This window comes from Corythoichthys intestinalis, chromosome 1 (assembly GCF_030265065.1).
Source record: "Corythoichthys intestinalis isolate RoL2023-P3 chromosome 1, ASM3026506v1, whole genome shotgun sequence".
In the NCBI taxonomy this organism is placed as follows: domain Eukaryota; kingdom Metazoa; phylum Chordata; class Actinopteri; order Syngnathiformes; family Syngnathidae; genus Corythoichthys; species Corythoichthys intestinalis.
Genome location: NC_080395.1, coordinates 7,514,693 through 7,539,109, shown reverse-complemented (window position 1 = coordinate 7,539,109; position 24,417 = coordinate 7,514,693). Strand labels below are relative to the sequence as shown.

General features: G+C 40.4%; 2 protein-coding genes across 3 annotated transcripts in view; both read right to left on the bottom strand.

Moving 5' to 3' along the window:
• Positions 1-24,417, bottom strand: part of LOC130911875 (gastrula zinc finger protein XlCGF57.1-like) — a 262,137-nt gene that overhangs the window by 214,126 nt on the left and 23,594 nt on the right. The window lies entirely within an intron of this gene.
• LOC130911943 (gastrula zinc finger protein XlCGF57.1-like) lies at positions 4,807-23,118 on the bottom strand. Of its 2 annotated transcripts, XM_057829635.1 has the most exons (4): positions 23,034-23,118; positions 22,649-22,780; positions 14,084-14,465; positions 4,807-7,128 (listed from the first exon to the last, which is right to left on the bottom strand). In XM_057829635.1, the coding sequence occupies exons 3-4, from the start codon at positions 14,150-14,152 to the stop codon at positions 5,746-5,748; spliced, it is 1,452 nt and encodes a 483-aa protein (XP_057685618.1). In that variant the 5' UTR covers positions 14,153-14,465; positions 22,649-22,780; positions 23,034-23,118; the 3' UTR covers positions 4,807-5,745. The 2 variants fall into 2 exon arrangements, with proteins under 2 accessions (XP_057685618.1, XP_057685627.1); XM_057829644.1 differs by lacking the exon at positions 14,084-14,465.

Genomic DNA, 24,417 nt, shown 5'->3' with positions numbered 1-24,417 from the left:
TTGTTTAGCCCTATATCACAACAAGGTTGTCTTAAAGGGCTTTGCAGAGGCAATATGATACACATTCAGAAACACTAGATAAATTAAAGTCCAAGTCCTGGGCATCCCTCATCCTTAGACCCTCCATGTCGGCAAGGAAAAACTCCAAAAACTCTTTTGGGGGAAAAAATGAGAAACCTTGGGGAGAACCACAGTCAGGAGAAATCCACTCCCAGGAGGGACAGGCTATAGACCCTACTCACGTGACGTCACAGCCACGTCCCTGCGCCATGTTGTCCGTCTACTCGTCATGTTAATGCATTAGCGCTTCGTAAATTCCTCCTATTATGGCGTGTTTTTCTGCTCGTTAACATTAATAATCAAAATGGTGAAGTCGTGTGTGGCGGTCGGTTGCAATAACAGAGAAGATAGACGGAGAGACTTGAAGTTCTACCGGATTCCGAGAGACCCGGAGAGGAGAGAGCGAGATTGACTGCTGCAATTCGACGAGAAAACTGGGCTCCAAACGACTACCACGGATTATGTGGTAGTCATTTTATATCTGGTAAGATGCATTCAATATATATTTAGAGGGTTTTGGGCTGACAACCACAATTAAGATCATTGCTAGGCTAATCGCCGACAACATACACTCAGACATTGTGAATGAACTACCTGAAAATATATAATTATAAGGGGATGATAAGACAGTTGTCATACAATTAATTTACAATTTCACTATTGAGGTCAAAAGCCAAAAAATAAATTCAACTAAGGACAATCTGGAGTAGTGCTATCGCACTTCATACTTATTACATATTATATATGTATGTAGTGAGAGTGCTATCGTTAAACCATATAAACATTAAAAGCCCTAGCTCCATTGACAAATGACATGAAATACATTAGACTTGACAGTGGATGTTAGCAAGAACAAAAGATTTTGAATTGAAAATTTCGTAACTCACCTTCCCGAGCACAAGATAGATTCCTGCCGAATTTTCGTGGACAAGGACCTGTTTCACCCTACCAGCGACGAAGTATTTATAAGCCTCCAAGCTCTTAAAGTTTTTCAAACTTCCGTGAGAATAGGCTGATTTTGTGTGGACAAGATAGTTGTAAGTATCAGGGTAGCAGATGTCAGGCAAAGACGGCGAAGACAGCGGGTCGAAAAACATCGATTTAGGCATCAAATATGGATCTGGCGAATGGATAAACTGAAGCTTTTCCACATAACGCCTTTTATGCAACGCATCCAATGAGTTTACAGCGTCAGATAACACCGGGGCTTCCATGAATTGCTCTATAACGTGCACGACTAATTGAAAACAATGAGAATAGGTCTAAAAAATATGGACAATATGGCGGCCGGATACAGCGACACGTCATTTTGTGACGTAGGTGAGTAGGGTCAATAGATGCACCAGGACTGATGGTGGGTATTAGCAGCAGGAGGTCCAGTTTGTAGAGATGCAATGGAATGAAGAAACAAGAGGAGGTCCATCTAGCCAGATGAGACTGGGGGGGTGACGAGGACGTCCATCCAGCCAGGGGTCCGGATTGTCAGGAAGCTGTGGTTGAAATTTTTTTTTACACATGCGTAGTTTGCGAAAGCAGGGGGCAGAAGCGGGGGGCCTTAAACGTAAGTGTGGACAGGTATAAAAATAGTCGGCAAAATACCCTGGAGAAAATGATCTGTGCTAGTGTAGACGTAGCCTGAGAGTACAATTTTTCAAAGGCATCGACTCGTTTAACTCATTAAACAATGGCTGTAGTGTGCTATGGCCACTCATTGTGATGTGTTGTGTACGGTTCTATGCAGCATGAGTTGATTTGAAAGGACTCACTCAATGAAGTATTTAACTCATTCACTCCCAGCCTTTTTCACCGGAGCAAGGCCCTTCGCTCCCGGCCGTTTTATTGGATTTTGACTGACTTTGCAAGGCCCACAGAAAATTATCTTCTATTATAAGCTCTATAAACATGGAACACACCAAAAGAAAGCTTAGACTCTCTTATTTAGCAGGAAAAAAAAAATTCTTTTTCCATTCTTTAGAAATCAGCATTAGAAAATAGCTTAGTTTGAGCAATTTTCCAATTTCTGATGAAAAAAAAAACAGAAATTGAGCTTTTTGTAAAAGCATACATTTCAAATATAACTTTGACTTTAACACAGCTATTTTTTGCTTTTGTAACGTCCCAAACATCTGAATAATGTTTTCCTTCTACTAAATAACATAAACAACAAGACAATTAGAGCTTTTGATAGCAAAGTAACAATTTATTTACACATTACTAAACTATTGAACTGAGGGGTGATGCTGTTGTGTGCGTTTCTGGTTGAGACACCAGACACTAGAGCAGTAGTGTCCAAACTATTCCCCATTGGGCCGCAGTGAGTGCGGGTTTTTGTTCATACCCATCATGAGGACAACCTTTCACCAATCTGTTGTCGCACAAGCAGGGGCGTAGGTTTGGTCTCAACATTGGTAGGGATAATATTACAGCATAAACTGCATGTCCACTTTTTGCTGGGGACGGGACAATAATAAGACCAAACAGATTGGATACATTTCTCAAAAATAGCTAGTTACTACATAAAAATGAAAAAGGTAAAAATTATTTTCATAGGGAGAAAGTCCTTTTTCAAAATGCTTCCTTCATTTCAAGGAAATTTACAGTGGTTGTGTTTTGGTGTTTTGTTTTTTTTTGGGGGGGGTGCATATGCTGCAAATATTTTTTTAAAATGATGTAGAAAATACATTTCAATTTATGAATAAATGCACAAAATACACAGGTGAATTAAAGTTGACAGTAGAAAACATACAGGAAGACACCTCTAAGCATCTTTCTACTCGAGTTTCACAAGTTAGCAAGTTCACACAGCTTAATGTTATGCTAACTCTGATGCAGGTCGGACTTTCAGTAGCAAAATTAGTGGCATATTCCCCACCTCCACAACATTGACATATTTTAACAGTACATACAGTGGCTGCTGCTGCTGCTGGCCGAAAAAGAAAAAAAAAACTTCTAATATCCCTACTCTTCAAAGGGGGCGGAGGAGGCAGCATATTGACATGTATTTCTGTCGGGATTGTGTGAAAGTGGGAGTTCTAGTCATCAGCCAATCAAACGTGTGTTTGAGGGGAAAAAATGGACAGGCACATTCAACACGTGAAAAGCGGTGAACATAAGTCTGAACATAATAAAAGTAATTCACTTAATAATGGTAGGGTCAATTCTATCTTAAAAACACAAGGGAAGACAATCTAAATTACCTTTATAGCCGAACTCATTGTAAAATTCAAATAAGGTCGCTTAAAAGTTGGTGTGGACAATGTGAGCATCCTGAAAAGTTGCTAGTGTTATGTCCCTACCATCCATATGCAAAACTACGCCCTTGCTCACAAGTGTAATCAGTTGATTGCAGTCAGGTGCTGCTTGTTTTAGCACAAACTTCATTGGTTAAACTGTCTGTGCTCGATTTGTAGGAACAAAAACCAGGACCCGCAGCAGCCCTTGAGGACAGGTTTGGACACCCATGCACTAGAGAGTCACGAGCGGCCGAACACGGCAAAACGAACTCTACTCAACGAGCAACACAGACTCAACAACATCATCCGCTACACTGGTGATCCCGATCGTTCTGCTCGGTGGTCCACCGCCTGGCGTCCTGGACGTCCACCTGGTCGTCCGTTTGGTCGTCTTTCACCGGCGCCCCGGCCGTGCGGCCCGACCGTTCGTTCCATTAAATCGGGTAGCGCCTGGTGTCCTGTGTGGGTGGATTCTGGAGGGGACCTGTGCAGTCATGCTCCTATTGACTATGACATATACATAAACCCACCTGATGGCTATGAAGAAAAAGATGGTCTAGTCTACAAACTTGAAAAATCACTGTATGGTCTCAAACAATCAGGCCGAAATTGGAACAGGGTTTTACATGAATGGTTAAGTGACAACAATTTCACACAAAACCAAGCTGAACACTGTGTTTATACAAAAGAGCAAAATGATGAGAAGGTAATCATCGTCATATGGGTCAATGACTTACTTATTGCTGCAAGCAATGATTGTATTCTGAAGCAAACAAAGGAGACGTTGGCAGAGAAGTTCAGAATGAAAGACCTGGGACAGCTTAAACATTTTCTGGCCATCGATTTCATTCAAACTCAAGATTGTGTAAAAATGTCACAGGAAAAGTATTCAAACAAGATACTAGAGCGCTTTGATATGCTTGATTGCAAAATCAGAGAAACACCCTGTGAACAAAAACGTGACTATTCCGAGGATGCAATAAAAATGAGCAACGTGAGGATGTATAGGGAAGCAGTCGGAAGCCTTATATATCTGTTTGCACAAGACCAGACTTAAGCTATGTGGTAAGCAGGTTATCGCAGTACTTTAATGAACCCACGGAGGAGCAGTGGACTACTGTGAAACATGTCTTACGATACTTAAAAGGTACTTCCGAAAAGAGCCTTGGTTTCAAAAGAGACGACAATGCAAAACTTGGTATACAGGCATATAGTAATGCTGACTGGGCAGCTGATACTAGCGACAGGCGCAGTACTTCAGGATACTGTCTTTTCTTGAGCAAGAAGAGTTCTCCAATTTCTTGGAAAACAAAGAAACAACCTACAGTCGCACTATCTACCTGTGAAGCTGAATATATGGCACTGGCTTCAACCATACAAGAATGCCTATATTTAGAGCAACTACTAGGTAGCATTGATCATTATCAGTACACTCCAACAACTGTACACGATGACAACCAAGGGACAATCGCTCTTGCCAAAAATCCTGTTACCAGACAGAGATGCAAGCACGTAGACATAAAATACAATTTTATTAGATCAACTGTGAATCAGGGAAGAGTAACATTGACGTATTGTCCAACGGATGACATGATGGCTGATATCATGACAAAACCTGTAACAAAGTTTAAATTGAAGAAGTTTGACAGTGTTATTTTTGGAATTTGAAATGTAAAATTTCATTTGATTGTTAAAAAGGCATCAACATGAGAACAAGTGGGGGTGTTGAGAGAAATGGTGGAGGAAATGTTTTGTATTCATAAATGTGTCCTCAGTTGATGTTGAAATAATGTTCCTATTGCTTGTTATTATTGACATATTAACTTTTCGCCACAAGATGGCAAGATGGGACTTAATTATCTAAAGTGCTACTTTTATTACTTCTTCTTGTTTGACTTTGATGACTTTAATTTGTGGGATTGCCTGTGAAGACAGCAGTGAGAGAGGATATATCCGCATGTCAATGGAAATTAAATACGCCAAAACTCGGCGTATTTAATTTCCATTGACATGCCTCATGGCAGAGGTCACCTGGGGAGCTTGTGTGGGGCATGTTGTGTTACTGGGGGGGACTGGTTTGGCCGTGCGTGTTTCCAGCTAGGTTGTTCTCTACATTTTTCTCACTCTTCTCGCTTCTTCCTACTTCCGTTTCCTGACATATGACTTCTTACAAAATGCGCTACTACCCTCCAGTGGCCAGGTTTAGTGCTTTAAAATGTATTTTGACCATTGTGCTTTGAAGCGAAGTTGCATCAGAACCTAGAGATATCTCTTGTGGGGAAAAAAAAAGCATAAAAGACGTATTTTGTGACACTGAAACAAAAATAGAACGTATGTATATGTTTTTTGGGGAGCAAATGAGTTGATAAAGAATTATATTTTTGGGGAAAAAGGGAAATATGTAACCCTCCAATGCTATATCTGAATAAATACAATGAAGACACCCCATTTTTTAATGTAAACAAGCTACAGGCTTCTCTCCAGTGTGAATCTTTATGTGTTTGTTTAAACTTGCCCTATGAGTGAATTGTTTACCACAAGCTGTGCAGACAAAAGGCTTCTCTCCAGTGTGTGTATGCGTGTGATAGTTAAGTAGTATTTTACGAGAGAATCTTTTATGGCAAACTGAGCAGGGAAATTGCTTTTCTTCAGTGTGTGTGATTGTGTGTTTGGTTAAATATCCCTTCACAGCGAATTGTTTACCACAAAATTTGCAGCGAAAAGGCTTCTCCCCGGTGTGTGTTCTTGCGTGATTGCGTAATTGTCTTTTCTCGAGGAATCTTTTACCACAACTTGTGCAGAGAAAAGGCTTTTCTCCAGTGTGTACACTCATGTGTCTTGTTAACTGAACCTTTGCACAAAATCTTCTACCGCAAAATGAGCAGGTGAAAGGCTTTTCCCCAGTGTGTGTCCTTGTGTGACATATTAATTGTGCCTTCTGGGCGAATCTTTTACCACATAATGTGCAGAGAAATGGCTTTTCCCCGCTGTGTGTACGCGTGTGTGCTGTTAACAGTTTCTTACGAAAAAATCTTTTATCGCAAAGAGAGCAGGCAAAAGGCTTCTCTTCATTGTGTGTTCTTGTGTGATCGTTTAAATCTGCTTTCGTGAAGTATCTTTTATCACAAAGAGGGCAGGAAAAAGGCTTCTCTCCAGTGTGTGTGATTCTGTGTCTGCTTAAATTTCCCTTATCAGAAAACAGTTTACCACAATATGTGCAGACAAAAGGTTTCTCTCCAGTGTGTGTCATTATGTGTTTTTTTAAATTTCCCTTCCCAGCGAATCGTTTATCACAAACTGTGCAGCCAAAAGGCTTCTCCCCAGTGTGCGTTCGCATGTGTCTTTCTAAGTCAGATTTCCGAGAACATGTTTTATCACAAAGTGAGCAGGTAAAAGGTTTCCCAATCGCTTTTGTGTCTCTTTTCAATGATGACTCGGTTAGGTATTTTGAAGCATTTCGGTCAAAGTCTTTATCCTCTTCATCAGTGTTAAAGTCTGACGTGTGTGACGTTACGTCGTCACTGTCCGAGAGCGGCGCTAACAAACCGTCAGGTTGCAATCGTCCCTCTCTTTTCGTTGTCGGGTGTTGAAATGAGCCGTCGCTCGAAGGTTCCTCTGCTCTGCTCTCTTCGATTGGACCTTCATCTTCTTCACTCTTTACACTGACAGTCATTGGAAACTTGGGGATTGCATCTTCCTGTTTTTCTTCTTTAATGCTGGGGGTCTCTGGCTCCGTCTCCTGTTTGATGTACGGCATCTCCAACTCCTCCTGTTTAACGTGGAGTTGATCGTGCTTCTGAGGATGAAGCTCTTTAATAGTGACGTCTGCAAGACACTGGAAATGGAAAAATATGTCATTTGCTATAGTCCAGCAGTGATTTTCATGTTGTATATTTTTTACCGACACAAAGACTTTGTAAAGAATGGCAGCCAAAATCGTATTTTTAACCCACCCAGATTAGGAGTGTGACAAAATATTGAAATGGTGATGTATCGTGATACTTTGTATCCCAAAGGGTTATCGATATGCACCTGCCAAGAATCGAGATATCATTTTAAAAAAGGTGTCATTGTTTTTTTAAAAAAAAAAAGGCCAACAAGTTGCTATCAAAATCCTCCACTATAATAGTGTCTTAGTTAACTCTATGGCTGCCATTGATGGTGCTCGACGCCCAATCCATTTAGACTGGGAGGGTTGCTGCTGGATGTGGTAGGGCATGCTCGGGTTGGGGGTCCCGGTGCCAGGATTGGCGATGCGGCGGCATAGGGTTGGTCGCCAACGGGCTTACACTCATAAGAGATTCACACGATTACTGGGTTCTAGATTACAGAACTGATTTGTGTACACTCTACCCCTTTCAATCACTTAGCTTATAGGCTTATAGACACCCCCACCCCCATTCTCCTCTTACACTGGCCAATACGCCCCCACATGGTGTAAACCGGAAATACATCTCGCTGACGATAGCACCAGCATATTAGTAACTAGTTTAGATGTTCAATGTATTTCTTGTTGTTGTTTGTGTTTCTTTCCCTTCTTCTCTTGTATTTCTTTTCTTCTGTCCCCCCACAATCCCTTCCTGTTCGCTACTTTGTCATAATAAACGAAGTGCGGTATGTTGAATGATCACAATGGGAGTATGTCGGACTCTCAATGTGAAACATTAAAACTGTTCAGAATCCGGGCACTTAAGACTTCCATTCTCTGTGTCAAACAGCTGAACAGGACAGGTTTAAAAAAAAAAAAAAAAAAAAAATAGACTGGGAGGGTTGAACGAACGTTCATTCATTCATTCGAAACTAGCGCATTCAGTCACACTTTCTGATTTTCAGGCCATTTACAAGTCAATTTCTGTTCATTTTAGTGCATTTAAAGCTGTAGTGTGAACTAATTTCTTCACATGCCAAATAGGGTCACAAGTAAAGTAATTAAACATTGTCCACCAAATAAAGCATGAAAAAATAATTTATATGTTGTATATTTGACAAAATAATCGCGTTTCCGAAGTTCTAGCCTGAAAGGGGACGAACCCGGAAGTGATACGTCACACCGGGAACAGCGTTGGCAGCTCCATACATACGGCCGCCATACAAAGCCCTTCAAACAATGATTCAAACAGCGGTATAAGCGATGGACCGAGCGCAAGGGAGGAGATCCAAGTTTTTGAAGAGTTGGAGGAAGAAGAGGAGCTTGGAATTTTATGTTGGATCTACCATGTATTAGCCAGACGCTAATCAGAATGCAAACAGTGTGCCTAGACTACCTGACATGGAATAGATACAAGACCCATCGAGATTACAACATAGTAAGATATAGGCGGTTATTATTTTTATGATTTGAAGATGCAGGCATTTGCACATAATGTTATGTTTTTGTCTATCTGATGACATTGTTAAAAAAAATAATAATCAGACTTCATGTTCATTTTGGCAGATCCGGCAGCTCTCGTGCATATAAAATAATAATATAAAAACATTGGGGGGAAAGAAGGAGATGAGTCTTCGATGGCTTTCTCCACTTTATTGTGGCAACAATAAGAAAACAAAAATAATAGCGGACTGCCGCCACATTCAAACGCGAAGTTTTGCTTCTCGCCGATCTCCTCCTCGCCTCCCACTCCAGCGTCTCTTAAACGGATTGTGCATAGTGTCTTGTTATGAGCTTTTTGTTTACAAATGTATCGAACACACGACGTGCTGACAACCTTGTCTCTTTACTAACACATGGAGCAGTTCTTATGGAAAAGTTAGAACACAGCTCACAACACAGAACACAAAATTTGTTTAAATCAACTTCAACGACTAATTAAACCCCCGCTAACTCCAAGATTGAGCCTAATGTAAAAAATTCTGAACTTCCCCTTTCAAATAAAGACCTAGCCGCAGGGGTCGCGTTAACCGAATATTTTCCGTCGTTTACCGATTTTTTAAAACGGCGACGGAAAGTCCATCTGTCATTTTGACAGGTTGCAATTCACACCCCAGACCACAGGGTGGCGAGTGAGCATATTAATTAGCTATTGTCTTTCTTGATGCATGACGTCTTTGGCCTTACTCTGAAAAAATGTCAAGGCAACTGAGTGTCCGAAGTTTCTTCAAAAAGCCCCAAAACGACGATGGTGTTGATAAAAGAGGTGAAAAAAACAGGGACTGCACAAGCGGGCACGCAGTTCAAGTCCATGCGCACCAGGAGGAAAGTGTGAGACTACGTTCAGGCCACAGCAGGTGAACTGTTAATTTCATTGTTCCATATGCTACATATGGTAGGCTACCTACCTACTGGGCCACAGTCAGCTGTTTTTGTCACTGCGGAGAAAAAGTTACATATTCATCTGCTTGATGTGTGATGGCACGGTGTGGATTCTCTGTTAAGCTTGTTCGGACAGAATATTAATTTAAAATGAATGAAAACTAAATACTATTGAATATGTTGAATGCAATGTTAAGAGTCTTGTTAGCTGTAGGCGCACTATCCTATTCCCCTCACTATCCACTCGCGGGGGCCTGCGCTTGTCAGTGACGTTTCTTATTCTCGCTATATGATTATACAACTTTAACATTTGTTAATAATACGCTCTGTGTGTAGTATCATCCATCGCTTTTCCTTTTTAAATGGGCACTTATAAGCGAATGCAAGAAGTAACAACGGGAACATTTTTAAACAGGCATTTCACGGGAGAGCATTTCGACTCTTCGGCCAATCATATAGCGAGAGCGAGTGGATAGTGAGGGGACCGCGCGCGGCTCTTAAGTGTCTCTGTCACGTGACTGTCGTAGCCGGTAACGCGCTCGGCCAAATGGACACACAAGTACGGAAGGTGAATTATGCCAAACAAAGGGTCACCACAATGTCAGTATCATCATTTTAAAAATTTAAGTGACGGGTAAAAATAGATTATGACCGGATTTTTATGACCCTGTGAGTCAAAATGACAGACAACGAAAAAGTCAAGCGTAACCTCTGCCTAGCCGTTAAAATGTTGTCTCCAAAAGTTGTAAAGCAATAAAACAAACAATAAAAATTAATGAAATGAACAAAAATCCTACAACGTAAAGTTTTCATAATGGGTCAAAATCATTTTTCGAACAGATCACGTGACTTGCACCTTGGAGACTTTGCTTAGCCAAAACTACACAAAAGGAGGCAAGATGGATATTTAGAATTTCTTTAAACCTAAGCTTTCAAACGCTGCCAACAACAATTTGAACAGTTGATTGAACTCGAACAGTGTCAAGATGTGTATATACAAATATATACAGTACTGGCCAAAAGTTTGGAGACACCTCAAAGGCGGATACTTTGAAGAATGTAGAACACAAAACCTGTTTTCAGTTATTTCACTTTTTTTTGCCATTCCACATGTTCGTTCATAGTTTTGATGTCTGCAGTGAGAATATAGACCCTACTCACATGTAGGCATGTGCCGGTATGATATTTTGACGGTACGATAACCGTGAGCAAAAATACCGCGGTTTCACGGTATCACGGTATTGCAATTATAGACCCTACTCACGTGACGTCACAGCCACGCCCCCGCGCCATGTTGTCCGGATACTAGTCATGTTAATGCATTAGCGCTTCGTAAATTCCTCCAATTATAGCGTGTTTTTCTGCTCGTTAACATTAATAATCAAAATGGTGAAGTCATGTGTGGCGGTCGGTTGCAAAAACAGAGAAGATAGACGGAGAGACTTGAATTTTTACCGTATTCCGAGAGACCCGAAGAGGAGACCGAGATTGACTGCTGCAATTCGACGAGAAAACTGGGCTCCAAACGACTACCACAGATTATGTAGTAGTCATTTTATGTCTGGTAAGATGCATTTAATATATATTTAGAGGGTTTTGGGCTGACAACCACAATTAAGATCATTGCTAGGCTAATCGCCGACAACATACACTCAGACGTTGTGAATGAACTACCTGAAAATATATAATTATAAGGGGATAATCAGACAGTTGTCATACAATTTACAATTTCACTATTGAGGTCAAAAGCCAAAAAAATAAATTAAACTAGGGACAATCTGGAGTAGTGCTATCGCACTTCATACTTATTACGTATTATATATGTATATAGTGAGAGTGCTATCGCTAAACCATATAAACATTAAAAACCCTAGCTCCATTGATATGAAATGATATGAAATACATTAGACTTGACAGTGGATGTTAGCAAGAACAAAAGATTTTGAATTGAAAATTTCGTAACTCACCTTCCGAGCACAAGATTCCTGCCGAATTTTCGTGTACGAGGACCTGTTTCACCCAACCAGCAACGTAGCATTTATAAGCCTCCAAGCTCAAAGTTTTTCAAACTTTCGTGAGAATAGGCTGATTTTGTGTGGACAAGATAGTTGTCCATATCAGGATATCAGATGTCAGGCGAAGCCAGCGGGTCGAAAAACATCGATTTAGGCATCAAATACGGATCTGGCGAATGGATAAACTGAAGCTTTTCCACGTAATGCCTTTTATGCAACGGATCCAATGAGTTTACAGCGTCAGATAACACCGGGGCTTCCATGAATTGCTCTATAACTTGCTCGACTAATTGAAAACAATGAGAATAGGTCCGAAAAAGAGGTACAATATGGCGGCCGGAAACGGCGACACGCCCATTTTGTGACGTAGGTGAGTAGGGTCTATAGCTCCAAAAAATTTTGAGATGTATGGGTTAAAAAAAAAACTTTTGCCATTGAACAGGATTTTTTTTTTTCAGACCATAGTTGCAAATTGGAACATGAATATAATGTTAAAATAAATAATCAATAAAAAAATATTTTAAATAAAATTAAACTAAATATAACTTATAGACAGGGGTGCACATAAGTGGTCCGCATGCGTGCATGCGTACTGGACGTAGACAAATGCGCTGGCCCTCAACGGCTTCCAAATGCTTTTGCGTACCGATGGCTGACCACTCTATTTGCGGCGGACACGAGAAAATAACTTCTCAAAATTTTGAAGAGGCAGGCCACACTGAGTAATTACTTTAGTGATGGGACGAAATGAGCCGAGGTTCCGAAGCTTGTGTCGAGTAATGGGAGGGGGGTTTCCACGAAGCTTGTAGCGAGGCGCGCTTCATTTCGGCAAAACCCGGAAATGATGACGTGGGAAGCCTCGCCGGCGCCCGGCTGAATCTCGTGAGTGCTTCGGAAGTGATCCAACGTTTGGCGCACATTGCAAAAACAGGACAGACTACGGTATAAATTGGTTGCAAAACGCAATGGCGATCGCCTGTTATCTCACATTTTGTGGATTTTGGGCTCCTGTACTTGTTACATCTGTGCGCAACAGTGCAACCAGTGCAATCTTTTTTCAAGCCTTGTCCTTTGCTTGCGATGGAACCTGCGCGAAAAGAGCGATCCTCCCCTGTATGGGAACATTTTGATTTGATTGCTTTCAATAAGGTAAGGGAGAAAAACTACTTTAACATAAATGTGAGTGTGTGTGTGTACCTATCTGAACCAAACATCAACAGAATGAACAATCCATTAGTGTACTGGGAGGCACAAAAGAATACCTACCCAAATTTATATAAATTGGCACTCACATTTCTCTGCACCCCAGCTTCATCTGTGCCTTGTGAAAGAATATTTTCTAAATCTGGTGAAATATTTTCCAAAAAAAAAGAAACTCTTTAAAGCCAGCAACTGTGGGAAAGCTATTATTTCTAAATAAAAATGAATAACAAATTACCCTTAGCACTTGTTATATTTTGTTCACATACTAAATTACTAACACAAGCACATTCATATCTTTGTCTTAAAGTGTATGTCAACACCTGGGGAAATGCTAATATCCCATCATTTATACATAAACGAATGCCTTTTGGATTCATATCATGTCACTTCGTGTAATTACACACATCGCAACACCAAAAAAATGAGAGAAATTTGGGTCAATTTCAAGCTAAAAAGACCCGCCCCCAGGATCCCGGAAATCTGGCAGATTGTGTGCGTGACATCAAAACAAGGAAACAACCGGCTCAGTGCATTAGTACTGAATGGCGGCGATGATGGCGGACAATTACGTTTCTAGTTGCAGCGACGAATCCGACGTGACGAACATTCTTCTAATGGTGAAGAGGAGAGTTATGAACCTTTCTTTGGTGTTTTGGGTTATCAATTTGAGCCCAAACGAAAGCCAATGCACCCTAATGAAAGGATCACTGAGGGGAGCAATCACACTGATGAAACCTCGACAACAGTTCGTGTGGGAAACACCAAATGGTATGTTTTGCATTTCTTTTTGTGAAGCTGATACACCGTGACCGAAAAATAAAGTAATGTATAGAATAATTATCATTTAATATGCTATCATCGGTTTCGCTCTGCCAACCGACACAAATATGAATGGGATTAGAGCAGGGGTCCCCGGTGTGATTTGGGTCTTTTTTTCACGGACCGGTGTCCCTCTTTTATATTCAGTTGGACTCTCAATGTTATCCAATGGTGCTAAAAAACTATTTACATCACAAACATACATGTGCAACACGGAAATGGCATAAATTAACGCTTAACGACACGGCGAAGTCGTTAAGTGAGAGGGCTACGTGCAGTTGTTGTGTGCGCCAAACATGGCAAACTTAAGTTAATATTCCTTTCTTTAAAGAAAGTTTGTAGTGTGTACTTAGGAATCGCTGCATTCGCGGCCCTTTTTAACGTTACGCGCATGCCAACTTTGTCAGAACACCGGCAATGTGCGGCAGAAAAATACAGCAAATATAAAATAGCATCTGTTTTTAGCCCCGTCGTGTTAAGTGCAGGGAAAAAATACAACTCACCCGCTGAATCAGTGGGAAGGCTGAGTTTGTTTCGTTCAGACGAGATGGGAGAGTGAGAGAAGCTAGCATCAAGCTAGCGATGTTGGAAATTGTAGCACAGTTTTCAGCGCGCTCCAAGCGATGTCGAGATATTCCGAAATGACTTTAATCCAGAATTTCGGTAGAGTTGTTGTCTCAAATGTTCGTTTAAGTCGCCGTGATTTGCGATCTCTACAAGCTGATATTCCTGTTCCACAGACATGCTCGAATCACTCGATTTATTCACATACGGGTCACAAATTCACTCCTTCGCAGTTCGTGGATCTTTAGTCATTGGGAAGTAGCATACATTTTGTTTTCTTTGAGGTTGTAGGCACATCTGGCTCGTCAGGTTCCCGTTTCCCTGTAAAATTGCAAAATTAGCCCTCTTAGCACTGACGAACTTTACTCATTGTCTGCGTAGTCCAGCTCTTTTTCTCGCGTTTGGGAACTCATGGGTACTACATAGCGACAAATGGCTATTTGTAAACCACATAGCATGACAGGTTTGAACCATTTTAGCGATTTTTTGATAGAACAGGAACGCAACTCTCTCGTCGATAAACAACGATGGCACCTGCCTCGACCTTTTGTTTCCTTGTTATGACGTCTCCGCCCCATTCGGCTGTTTCCGGAACACTTTCGGAAATGTTCGTCATTTTCGATCTATTTTCGATAATTGCTCATTAATGTGATTGATTTTTTTGTTAACGTTATCAATATTTGTTATCTTGGCACATAACGGTTCTATTGATGTCTCACACCCCCTTTGCGTTTTCATACCCTTTAAGCAAATAGCCATTGAATTCTTAACAATGTTGACCTCTTGGGCTTCTAGACCACTTGATGGCGCCATAGGGTAAATGAAGCACCATGAAGCTTTGCTACATGTGCAAACCAATTGGCTGCAAAGCTTCATTGCGCTTCATTTGGCCATCACTAAATTACTTCCGTGTTCCCCCACCCCCGTCAAAAGACAGACGACAAAGACGTCACCGGAGCTACCGAAAAAAAGGACTTTTGCTGAAAAGTGGCTACAGGAGGTACCATGGCTAGAAGCAAATGATGCTCGCACGGAAATGCGGTACAAAATGTGTCGTGAGAATCCCAATGTCGCCGATAAGAGCAGCGCATTTTATGTAGGGTCAAAAAATTTCAGCCATCCAAACTTTGAAAAGCACGAAAAAAACAGAGCATGTGGCAATTAAGCAAACTATCGATGGCAAACAGGACCCCACTCGCCCTATGGACAAGTGGCGGAATAAAGGTAATGAACAGCGACATGCACTGACAAACGTGTTTTTGCTCGCATTTTACAAAGCTAAACATGCACGTTCAATGAGGTCTTATGAGGAGGATATCCCACTTTTAAAAAGGCTTGGAGTTGATGTGGGAGCCGCATAATGCCCTTTATTTTGAATTGGTGCTTCTTATTTCTTTACATTTCACTTCAAAGTAATGGCAATTTTGTTGTGCCAGTTGATGTTAATCAAGCATTAATTGTTAATATAATTAATTAAAGTTAATTGGCTCCAAGTAAAGCTTGTCATAAATTTATCGCATCAGGCGGGCCGGCACTCAAGCTCAATGAGGACCAAGTCACATCTCCAGGTCCTACTCTGAGAACCTGGGCAAAAAAATTATGTGCACCCCTGCTTATAGACTATACTCACAGCCACAGCTCAAGTTGCTCAAGATTAGAGCAAGAACAAAATCATTTCTATAAAAAAGTAAAAACACTTCTGAATAAAATTTTTTAGAAATTTATACTGCATGACTTTTTTTTTGAGGGTGGAAAAGCTTAAAGAGCATACGACACCAGAAAAAAAAGTCTTAAATGGCATTATTATGTGAATTAGAATCATATTTTGAGACGATTCGACTATATACAACAATTTAGCAAAGCGCAGATGACGAGAAATTAGTCTTTTAATCTGCCGGTTAGCCACGCCTACAATTATAGGGCTTTAGCGTCCCCAACAGGTGGATGACGTCAGCGGTAGACTAGGCTCATCGGTTTTACTATTCAGCCCATTGAGGGGGAATTGTTCAGAACGAGGAAAACGAGACGAAGAGAGCTGCAAAATGTCATTGTTTCAGTCTCTCTACTCCCAATATTTTTACAGGATATTCTTTTTATCCAAGTATTTTCCCCAATAGCTATATAAATGGCTTGAGAAGGACCAGTCAGCCCGTCGAGGGGGAACTATTCACAATGAGGAAAACGCGACGAAGAGAGCGGCAAAATGTCATTGTTTCTGTCTCTTTACTTCAATATTTTTACAGGATTTTCTTTTTACCCAAGTACTTTCCCCAATTGCTAAATAAATGGCATGGTCATGACAAATAACTTGTGCTAAATGGAATATAAAATAATAAAAATCCATTTATTCAAGACGACATGGCAAAATTACTCCATAATGGTCAAAACAGTCGACTTTACCTTTACTGTCACACCTGCCGAACGATATTTTATGACACCTAAATCGGACATATGTCATTTCCCTTCCCCGGCTTCGGAGAATGTAAACAGACCAGAAGGAGTGACAGCTAGCTGACATGCTAACCCGAACCGAGGGATGTTTCAAAGTTTTCGAAGTGGAAAATCACACATAACTAGCCTGGATTATTTGACATGACGACCCGGTTGTCGAGTTTCTTTGCGGATCGGCAAACCGCCCGGCGGAGAGCAATTTACAGTTCGTTCCCTGGAGGAGGGTGGCTGGAATTGTTGTGTAGCTAACGTGCTAACGGCTAACTGCTAATGAGCGTGAGGATAGCTTTTTACATGCCTATCAATGATCAAACGTAAGTAGTCCTTTATTTAAAGGAATTTTATAGTGTTTACTTTGTAATCACTGTGTTCGTATTTGACATAATACAAAACAAGATGTTTACTCACTTCCTTGTAAGTCCAATGGTCCCACAGTAAATATCCACGGTGAATGGGAACCTTTTGAAACTCCAAAAAGGCGCATACGCCTCTCCCGCATAGAGAATGATTTTTCTGCAGCCGTTTGGCTGGCGTGATGCAAAAAATAAAAGTATTAATCCGCAAAATCAGCTGAATCCTTCGTCCTCATACACAACAGTACACTGTAGCGTGAAGAGGATGTCTTCTACCGTACACGTCACAGCGCCCTCCTCCTCAATGCGAGACCGAAGCCGGAAGTCACTCATTTTCCTGGCGCGGGATTCAAAAAACTAAATAAATATAGCAATCGCTTCCACACACATCCAAGCGGTCCATATCATTCAGGAGCATAAAATACCGCGTGTATTATGAAATAAACATGCTTTTTCGTGTCACAAGCACTTTAAGTGAAGTTTCGCCATTTTCAGCCACTGTGTCAACTCTAGTCTACATGATGTCATGCCTTTGTGTTAAAAAGAACATAAAGAATTCATAAGTTACTTAAAAATGTATAAGTTAGTTAAAATGTCAATATTGTTGTGGAAAGGTTTCAACTAAAAAATAAAATAAAAAAAACATTGGGAGTGAGACCTCTCCTTGATCCAGCGAACGTGGATTTGTGCTTAGGGCAAGATCATCTTTCGCAATTAGCGATCTTTGACGCTATCACTTTTTCCCCTTCATTCAAGCGACTCAAGCTTGTTTTCTCACTCTGCGGCTGTCACACTCAACGAAGTTGCTCTCCCAGGTAAGCCTAGGCTAACAATTATCTTTGTAAGTTAGTTTTTATATTGAAGTTGAAAGGAAAATGTGTATTTTGTTTTTGGCGAACTTTTTCCATGGTGCTAATCTGTTGAAGCTACTCACATGGAAAAATCTAATTGTACAACATTTTAAATGCATTCATTTTGTATATTACACTTACCACGATTTGAGAGCTCAATAAATTGAAGAACAGTACGCCTTATATTTGGAGTATTTGTTTTTGGGTTAACTGGCTGGCTAGCCGATAGCATCACTTTCACACACAGCAACAAACGGGAGGGGGTGAGCGCTGCTGCGCCAAGCCGCTTCTGGCTGCATTTTTGACACAAGAAAAATAGCGAATACCGTACTACGGTCTGACGGAAAATTTTAGTGGTTTTGAAACCGCGACGTTTTCACACCACGGTAAACCGTGAAACCAGTAACCGGCACATGCCTACTCACATGACGTCACAACCACGCCTCGGCGCCATATTGTCCGTCTACTCGTCGCGTTGATGCATTACCGCTACGTAAAGTCCTCCTATTATGGCGTGTTTTTCTGCTCGTTAACATTAATAATCAAAATGGTGAAGGCGTGTGTGGCGGTTGGTTGCAATAACAGAGAAGATAGACGGAGAGACTTGAAGTTCTACCGTATTCCGAGAGACCCAGAGAGGACAGCGAGATGGACGGCTACAATTTGACGAGAAAACTGGGCACCAAACGATCACCACAGATTATGTAGTAGTCATTTTATATCTGGTAAGATGCATTTAATATATATTTAGAGGGTTTTGGGCTGACAACCACAATTAAGATCATGGCGAGGCTAATCGCCGACAACATACAGTTTCAAATTCAAGATGCTTATTTCTTCCACCATCATTACATTTTGAATAATATTTAGCTGGTACCAAGTGAAAGAAGCTGGCCTCGTCTACGGATCATCAGTTAAACAGGTGTGTCCAAACCTTTTGCAAAGGGGGCCAGATTTGGTGTGGTAAAAATGCGGGGGGCCACCTTGGTTGATTTACATAGAACAATATACCGTATTTTTCGGACTATAAGTCGCGTTTTTTTCATATTTTGGCTGGGGGTGCGACTTATACTCAGGAGCGACTTATGTGTGGAATTATTAACACATTATGATATAATTTCACATGTTATTTTGGTGTTTTGCAGTGACACTGATGGTTTTGTAAAGTTGTTAGCATGTTCTTATGCTATAGTTATCTGAATAACTCTTTATAGCTATGGCCACGTTTGCGTTCTGCCTTTGGCACTGTATGTTCAATTGTATTATTGACTTTTTTTTAACTTGAAATGGATGCATTTAGTTTGTGGCGCTTTCACGCCCACGTGAGGGCGCACTCGCACCTGTTTACGTGAAGAGTGCTCACACGCCAGAAGAAGACGGACAGCTACGTAGCGCTGAGTGAGTGAGGGGCGAGTTAGCGAGAGAGAATAGACGGCTGCGAACCTACTTTCATTGTTTATGCTTTTAAATCATCTCTACAGAGGCAACGCCTGCGTGTATCATCTTTTCTGTTGTTGTTGTTGTGTGTTTTTCACCTGCGATCGGACACTTAGAGCCAGTTGTGTGGTTGTTTGAACGATGTGCTAATGATAGCGAATGCATGCTAACCTGTTACTTATTACTAATAGTACCTAATTATCATTTATTTACGTTGATGCGAACCTGTTTTCTATCGAGGACCAAATTGATTCAGCAAATTATACGGACGTCCAGCATTGTCTTTTGAGAGTTCGCTGTACAGCCAGGACCGAGGCGTAACGTAGGACAGTATATTCACATTTCATTGTTCATGCACTGTACACTGTACATTTATTTAGCATGTTGTTCTCTATTGTATTTTTATATTAAATTGCCTTTCAAGATGACATGTCTGTTCTATGTGTTGGATTTTATCAAGTAAATTTCCCCCAAAAATTCGACTTATACTCCGGTGCGACTTGTATATGTTTTTTTTCTCTTCGTTGGGCATTTTATGGCTGGATCGACTTATACTCAGGAGCGACTTGTAGTCCGAAAAATACGGTATTTAAACAAATTTTAGCAAGCCCTTCTGTGTGTCACATTTGCTTTAATATTTTTTTTAATTCATAATTTCAACAGTCTCGTCTTTGTGGCTTTCTCTTTCGACACTCGGACTCTTGCGAAATACTGCTGCTGTGAAAAAATAAACTTGCTTCAAGTTGCTATAATTTCTCGCTGCGTATCTTCCCTGTAATGTTGTACATGTCAGCGTGTGTTGTTTAGTAATATTGCGTCACATCGAACTCTTTGAAAACAGCAGCTGTCTCTTTGCAAATGAGGAAGACACAGTTGTTGCGTGTTTTATTGAAGAAATAGTCCAATATCCACCTATCCTTGAAGCGTCGGCCATCGCAGTCAACATTTTTTTTTTTTTTTTTTGGTTGTCGCCATTTTAGAAATCACACAGGGTAATGTTGCTTAGAGTGCTGCTCTTAAAGCTTTTCAAACTTTCGTGAGAATAGGCTGATTTTGTGTGGACAAGATAGTTGTAGATATCAGGGTAGCAGATGTCAGGCAGAGAGGGCGAAGACAGCGGGTTGAAAAATATCGATTTAGGCATCAAATATGGATCTGGCGAATGGATAGACTGAAGCTTTCCCACATAACGCCTTTTATGCAACGCATCCAATGAGTTTACAGCGTCTGAAAGCACCGGGGCTTTCATGAATTGCTCTATAAACTGAACGACTAATTGAAACCATTGAGAATAGGGCTAAACAGAGACGGACAATATGGCGGCCGGATACAGCGACATGTCATTCTGTGACGTTGGTGAGTAGGGTCTATACAATAGTAATGAAAATATATAAAACGCAAAAATCCTGAAGTGTGTCCAAACTTATGACTTTTGTTTCAGTCTTCAACATGTTTTTCCCCCAGTATCACAAATGTAAAACTTCGCCTATGATTACAAACTCTAAGTATAAAATGTAAATAATTACACATATTATAAAGGCTGGTTACAAACTGTTGTCGTGCTGGCTGTCTCGTTACCTGTCGGCTTTGATTCGAGTTTTTTCGCGTTGTGCTGTAATTCAAAGGGATTCCTTGTTGAATTGGACGTCTAGTTTTTCGCGGTCGACAGTCTTTCGGAGCCTGCGCAGTTTGCAACGCACGGAGATATTTTTGTCATCTTTACTGGACGGATATGTGAAGTAATGGCTGTATCTCCAGTGAGCAAATGCAGCAGTTTGTTGTATCTCTCCGGCTCCATTACTGTTAGCATCCTGATAGGTAGCCACGAGGAAACGAACTTTAATCAGATTACTGGCTTGGAAAAATGAACACGTTAGATTGCTTGCTACTGAAAGAAAGTAATCAGATTACAGTAACGCGTTACTGACAACACTGATTGTTAACTCATTGTAGAGCAGGGCGGTAAACCGAAAATTTACCGTCACCGAAATTCTTCACGATGACCGACGTAATTTTGACCATGTCGGTAAATTCGGTAATTTAATAAAACAAGAAAATATAGTCTTTTTATCCCGCTTTGAGGCTGTGTTGTTCGGCTATGTTCATTCCCCTTTAAGAAAGCAGACAGTGTACTTACGTATGGAGTCACGTGGTTTTCAGGAAGCCAATCAAATAGAAGCCCGATAGGCTAACGTTAGCAGCTAACGCTACAAGTAAACGGGATGGAGTCAGGCTTAAGTTAGCTTCGCCAAACTTTCACCCGACATAAAGTAAACTCTTGGCGGGTTCCAGACGGGCTTTCACCCGCTGTCCTCCCTGGTTCTCACGATATCAGGAGAGGATGCTTTCTTCTGGTAGCCAAGCCACAGGCTAACGCTAGCGGCTGACAACAGCTACAAATGAACGTGAAAGAGTCGGACAGCGGCGCTAACCTTGTCGAAACGGCTGAAATTAAAGAGTGGACTGGGCAGGGCACAGCTATTTTTCTGTATGTGTTTGCTTTATTCTGCTATCATAAATTCTTAAATGTTTCATTGGCATCAGAGCAATACAGCTTTAATCTGGTTGTGTCTGTGTGGGGGTGCATGTATTAAAAAATGTTTCGGAAAAAAAATAAGTAAACTGAAACCTTGACATAAACACTTGTGTTGAATAATTATGTCACAGCAGCCATTACCAATAAGTTGTCTGAAGTGTACTGTTAAAGCTGCAAGTCATTTGTGTTAGAATGACATGTTTGCACAGTCGTCATATTGATTTTTATAATGTACATTTTCATACAAGCTGTTATAAATGTTCACACTAGAATTCTTATTGTTTACAAGATTTTTTTTTTAATACTTAATGTTTAGACTGCACGTGCAATTGTTAAGTTGAAAGCTGGTTAAATAAATTTAACGAGAAATGGTTCATTTGTATTCCATGCATTGATTCAAATTTTCAAATTGTATAAACAGTCTGCTTGGGCGAATTTATCATCATCGAGGTAAATCTGCTCAATTTATCGCGATACGTACTTAAGGCCATATCGCCCAGGCCTAACTCATTGGCTGCCATTGAAAGCTATAGACGCCTAATCAGTTTGAAATGAGAGGGATGGCAGAATTGTCAACTCATCTGCTGCCATTGACAGCCATAGACGTCCGATCCGTTTACAGTGGGAGGGATGGCAGCGGATGAAATGCTAACTTCTCAGTTCAAATGGATTGGACGACGACTAGCTCATTGAAATTCACGGCAGAAGGATGAAAATAGCTTGTTTTTTTTCTGAACACGATCATGATCATCGTTATCGTTAGCCTTGTATGGCAAGTCAGTTATGGGAATATTGCCCTGCAGTCACAATCATCATAATCATATCAAAGAAAGTCTGATATTGCATAAAAAGTAAAAACTCATGTCGGGATCTTACCATCATTTTTTTTTCTTTTGTTTTTCACTTGCTCGTCATTGCCTGGATGTCCTCTCCTCATCTTCCACGCTCTACGCTTTAACTTGATGTTTTTGATTGCGTTGGCCTTCGGTCAGTAGTATTTTGTCGCATCTATAAGACATGTCGAAAAGTGTCTCATACAATTAAATGCAGTCACTCTAATGTTAACCGAACGACCCTCTTAAAAACAATTTATAAGTAGCGTCAAACTAAAGTGATCGAAATGCGTTCAGTGTCTTGGCTAGCGAGCTAAGCTAAACAACATGAAGTTACGCTAGCCTGGAAAGCTTTAATATTAGGCCAAACAACTTCCACTAAGATTTAAGATGGAACGTTTTAGTCCATCAAATACTTCGATTCTTACCCGATGAGAATGATTTGGGGGAGCTCGTTTGGTTAGGAGATGGGAACACGAAAGAACCACAAGTCCCGGATAGGTCAACAGAAAGCGCTTCCGGAGCAGTGGGTCAATGAAAACATACGTCATCAGTTCAGAGCACGTTTAGGAGATTTTTAGTTTTAAATTGCCATCATGACTTCTATCTGTGGCATAATTATTGGATGGTTAAAAAAAGTACCACCCACCACCCTAAAATATTTTTTTTAATCGTTTAATCCAACACGTACATATCCCCCGTCATAACTATAAAGATAAGATTGCGCCAGTTTGCGCAAGCCCAATAGGAGAAAAAGGGGGCGGGGGGCGGGGCTTTCAATTACAGTGTGTGGCAAAATATTCAGATTTATGTCACGTATTTACAGTGGAAAAAGCATTTAAAATTCCCAATTCCATTTCCCTTGAGCCTCTTTTGGAAAAGAAAAATATAGATATCATTTGTTGTTGTCCATCTTACATGTTGTACTTTTGCACCTTACAATTTTGCTCTTTTATATGGGGCGCCGTTTGTAAAGCAGCACATGCCGAAAATTACGACAACATTTTCTCACATTTAGCGCCACGCAGTGTTAAAAATGTGGTGTGTAAGGTTTGCGGTCACTTTTTTTTGCACATTTACAACATTATTTAGCAACTTAAACATGTATTTTAAAATTACAATTATTGGACTTGTCTAAATCCAGAACTAAATATTTATTTAAATGTTAAATGCAAATCTTAAATTTATATTCTATATATATATATTTTTAAAATTTATATCCTAAATATATATATATATGAAATTTATATCTGAAATATATATATCCTAAATCTGAATTTTACATTAAATCCTAAATGTATATGTTATATCTAAATTAGGGCTGTCAAAATTATCGCGTTAACGTGCGGTAATTAATTTTTTTAATTAATCACGTTAAAATATTTGACGCAATTAACGCACATGTCCCGCTCAGAAAGTATTCTGCCTTTTGGTAAGTTTTACAGCAAGGCCTTTGTGCTGTCCAACAGCGAACTCTTGTGGTCGCTTTGCGACATAGTTTATTATTTTCTTCTTTTCTTTCTTCATTATGGCTGCACGACGTCTCGGGCTGATAATGTTGTGCTTATATGATCCTTGGACAAGATTTGTCCGTTAGTATGGTTGTTGTAAAGAATGTACATATTATGTTAGTAAGTGAAATGTTCTATTTTTTGTATGAGACGCTTTTTGTTTATGTTTAGTGAACCTGTATAGCGTGCTAAGCTAACGTTGTTGCTAATGCAATGCTTATGTACTTTTATTTTGTAGTTTTACGACGGTCTAAAGAGGGCAATGGTTTGAGGCCATTTTATTAATAAATCAGATGAAAAA

Excerpts from the sequence above, each read along its gene's own strand:
- LOC130911943 (XM_057829635.1), bottom strand. The coding sequence starts at position 14,152 with ATGCTAGCTTCTCTCACTCTCCCATCTCGTCTGAACGAAACAAACTCA. Across the intron at positions 7,129-14,083 it reads CCTTCCCACTGATTCAGCGG|TGTCTTGCAGACGTCACTAT; the intron begins GTGAGTTGTATT and ends TTCCATTTCCAG.